This window comes from Euwallacea similis, chromosome 17, assembly GCF_039881205.1.
Source record: "Euwallacea similis isolate ESF13 chromosome 17, ESF131.1, whole genome shotgun sequence".
NCBI lineage: Eukaryota > Metazoa > Arthropoda > Insecta > Coleoptera > Curculionidae > Euwallacea > Euwallacea similis.
Window position 1 is genome coordinate 2,687,762 of NC_089625.1, and position 3,452 is coordinate 2,691,213.

At 36.8% G+C, this 3,452-nt stretch overlaps 2 protein-coding genes across 2 annotated transcripts; both read left to right on the forward strand.

Moving 5' to 3' along the window:
- Positions 1–219: 219 nt before the first annotated feature.
- LOC136414347 (transmembrane protein 70 homolog, mitochondrial) lies at positions 220–1,196 on the forward strand. Its single transcript, XM_066398324.1, has 3 exons — positions 220–524; positions 585–827; positions 880–1,196. Exons 1-3 carry the CDS (start codon positions 273–275, stop codon positions 1,096–1,098), a joined length of 714 nt encoding a protein of 237 aa, XP_066254421.1. The 5' UTR covers positions 220–272; the 3' UTR covers positions 1,099–1,196.
- A 70-nt stretch (positions 1,197–1,266) lies between these two features.
- LOC136414340 (opsin, ultraviolet-sensitive-like) lies at positions 1,267–2,950 on the forward strand. The gene is made up of 7 exons (XM_066398313.1): positions 1,267–1,384; positions 1,434–1,625; positions 1,673–1,851; positions 1,903–2,070; positions 2,122–2,294; positions 2,345–2,607; positions 2,655–2,950. The coding sequence occupies exons 1-7, from the start codon at positions 1,341–1,343 to the stop codon at positions 2,758–2,760; spliced, it is 1,125 nt and encodes a 374-aa protein (XP_066254410.1). The 5' UTR covers positions 1,267–1,340; the 3' UTR covers positions 2,761–2,950.
- The last annotated feature ends 502 nt before the right edge of the window (positions 2,951–3,452 follow it).

The following is a 3,452-nucleotide window of genomic DNA, read 5'->3' on the forward strand; positions in this document are numbered from 1 at the left end:
CCAGAATTTACCGACCTACGCTACACTCATAAACCAATCACGAATTACTTCTTAGTTGGGTAACAATATTAGCCAGCTTCTATCTCGTTCTTATATCTTGGCAAGAATTGTAAAAAAGTGAGTCAAATATATCCTCAAGGTCATGTGCTTACAACTATCATTGTCAATTCACATGTGATATGGTATAAATTCTAAAAAAAGATTTTTAAGGTTATAATTTTCAAAAAATTGTATTTTAAAAATTTTTTATTATTGATATCTTCCAAAGAAAAATGTCTATAAAATTGTGCTGTGTCCTCCCATTAACACTAAACTGTCTAAAATCAACCAGGACTTTACTTGCCACCTTCGAAAACGTGAATTCACTGCGAAGTCCCGTTCTACAAACTGCAGTCTCAATTCTCAACTCCCGTGGCTTTTCTTCTGATTTAGCTGCCAGAAAAGCCTCAAATCCAGAGAAACAAAAAAACCTTTATAAGAAGGTGTATTCGGCTCCATTAACTGCACATGTCAAGTCAGTAAAGGCAAGTTGTAGCGACTACACAACCAATAGTCAATACCAGTCGTCAAACAAAAACTTACAGGTCTTCTCAATATCAAGCAGTATAGTAGGAATACTGGCCCAGCCAATACTTTATAAGGAAATTGTGGGCACAGGAAATGTGCCAGTTATTATAGCTGCATACTCTTTTATAGGGTTTTTCACCATTATCACTCCCCTTTTACTACACCTCATAACTAAAAAATATGTAACAGAGTTGAGCTATAATGAAGACACCAACACATATCTGATCAAAAGCTTAAACTTCTTCAGTATAACCAAAGAGGTAACACTCCTAAATTAAAGATAATTTTAGTCTTATAGTTAGTTACATCTAGATTGAGTTCAAATTGGATGATGTGTATGTACCAGAGGTCCCTGGCATGTTTGTAACATTTCATATTAAGGGTAAGCCATTTTTTGTGGACCCACGATTCTTTGACAATCCACACCATTATGGGAAACTGATGGGCTTTGATAAACCCATGGACTTCAAACTGCTGGACAAACATGAGAATACTGCAGATACTGCCAGCCCGAGCTCAAATAAAACTTAACTGGACCTATTTAGTAGAAACTATTCAGTGTCTTGTGATCTTATTTATTGTTAAATATTGTTTTATAAAAATAGGCATTAAAATAGTTACCTACATTATTGTTCTTGAGGCTTATTTAATCTCTAATTTAATCACTGCAACAAAAGATTATAAACGGATTTGTTTTTTATCCAATTAAATTAATGCTCTATAAAAATCCGATGCAGAGATTAATTGTGCCAGCTTAAAAGGCTCAATGCAAAATGAGTCTTTTCAACTGGACAAGTGTCTCCTATTATGAAGCAAGGTAATTTTACTAAAATTGGAAGAATTTGTCTAAAATATACAATTTTTAGAACCAAAGATGCAGGAATTTCTCATAATTTAGGATGGGATTTAGGTCCTGAGGACTTAATTCACATTCCAGAACATTGGTTAATCTACCCAGCCCCCCCTAAAAGCCTTCACCTCCTATTGGGCATGATTTATGTATTTTTTTTTTTAGCTTCAATTGTGGGCAATGGTTTAGTACTATGGATTTTCACCACGTAAGATTTAATACAACTTTTCAATAAATAATTAATTGTTTCTCTAGGGCAAAGCCTCTGCGAACTGCTTCCAATATGTTTGTTGTGAACTTGGCATTTTGTGACTTTGCAATGATGCTGAAAGCCCCAATATTTCTGTATAATTCTTTTCATTATGGGTTTGCCTTGGGAGCTACGGGGTGCCAAATTTTTGCTGGGATGGGGGCTCTTTCAGGGATTGGTGCAGGTAAGTATAGAAATGGTGATTTTTTGTTTAGTTTAATTCAAGATTTAATAGGTATGACAAATGCTGCTATAGCCTATGATAGATATACGACCATCACCAGGCCTTTTGATGGCAAAATCACCAGAACTAAAGCTTTAGTGATGGTATTATTTATTTGGTTTTATACTATTCCTTGGACTGTTTTGCCTGCGATGGAAATTTGGGGCCGATTTGTTCCAGGTAAAACAAAATTTGCATATTTGAATATTTGTTTATAGGGTACTTATTTAGAGGGATTTCTCACTGCTTGCTCTTTTGATTACCTAAACAGAAGCTTTGATAATCGCCTATTTGTGGGAGCAATTTTCACATTCTCCTACGTCATTCCTATGCTTATGATAATCTACTTCTACAGCAAGATTGTAAGCAAAGTTTTTAGCCATGAGAAGGCCTTAAGGGAGCAAGTAAGACTCACTTTATTTCATTGCAATAATTTTATTAAAGCGATTTGAAGGCTAAAAAGATGAATGTAGAGTCTCTAAGAGCTAATCAGCAGCAAAATGCTGAGTCTGCAGAGTTGAGAATAGCCAAAGCAGCCATTACCATATGTTTCATGTTCGTAGTATCATGGACTCCTTACGCAGTCTTAGCACTGATAGGAGCATTTGGAGATCAAACATTACTCACCCCGGGAGTGTCCATGATTCCAGCATTAAATTGCAAATTAGTGGCGTGTATTGATCCTTATATTTATGCCATTAGCCATCCTAAATTTAGGTGAGTAAAATATATTGAAGATAATTTTCCTAGAGGTTTTTTTGCAGAATTGAACTGCAGAAAAGATTGCCTTGGTTAGCTATAAACGAAAAAGAACCAGATACGCAGTCTGTATCCACTGAACAGACAACTGGACAGCAAATAACTGCGTAAATTTGTTTTTTTCTTTAAAGGGCTCGAAAAGATGCCCGGAAATTAAATTTTTACGACGATCTTTGGCTGTGGAATCCAGGAACAACGATAGAGGACCTTGCAAGCTTATGCATTCTTATTTATAGTGCCAGAATTTCAGTGTTTGGGTTAAAGTTATTAATTAATAAAATGCATGCAAACAGCTGGGTAATCATTAAAATAATATCCCTCCTTTATCCCCTTTTCACCAATCTCCCATGGCAACGCCTAACAATCTCAACAAAATTAAGCACCTCAATTGGCAGTTCCTTTGTGTATAAAAAAATTAATCACATCACAGGGCGTTTCTTGAGGAGTGGAGGTTTATTGTGCGACCTCCCCTTCCGCCGAAACGGAGGGAGATTCGGGCAATGGGGACAGCTCCTTTAAGCCCCAGAGGGAGAGAAACTGTTCCCATAGTAACGCTTAACAACCCCAAGGAAAATAAAGAGCCCAATTAGCAGTTTTTCTGTGCGTGAAAAAATTTCATTCTTAAAAATAAAAAGTCTGTAAATCGTATTACACGGCGTTTCTTGGTGAGTGGAGGGCTGTGGTGCGATCTTCCCTTCTATCGAAACGGAGGGGGATTTGGAAGATGGGGGCAGCTCCTCTGGGTCTCAGAGAGTGAGGAGCAGCCCCAAAATAAATCTCAGAAGCAACATGAAACTGGGAGG

Coding starts and splice junctions, on each gene's coding strand:
- LOC136414347 (XM_066398324.1), top strand. CDS start 273: ATGTCTATAAAATTGTGCTGTGTCCTCCCATTAACACTAAACTGTCTA. Junction 525..584: donor CACATGTCAAGTCAGTAAAG/GCAAGTTGTAGC, acceptor AAAAACTTACAG/GTCTTCTCAATATCAAGCAG. Junction 828..879: donor TCTTCAGTATAACCAAAGAG/GTAACACTCCTA, acceptor AGTTACATCTAG/ATTGAGTTCAAATTGGATGA.
- LOC136414340 (XM_066398313.1), top strand. CDS start 1,341: ATGAGTCTTTTCAACTGGACAAGTGTCTCCTATTATGAAGCAAG. Junction 1,385..1,433: donor GTCTCCTATTATGAAGCAAG/GTAATTTTACTA, acceptor TACAATTTTTAG/AACCAAAGATGCAGGAATTT. Junction 1,852..1,902: donor TCTTTCAGGGATTGGTGCAG/GTAAGTATAGAA, acceptor AAGATTTAATAG/GTATGACAAATGCTGCTATA.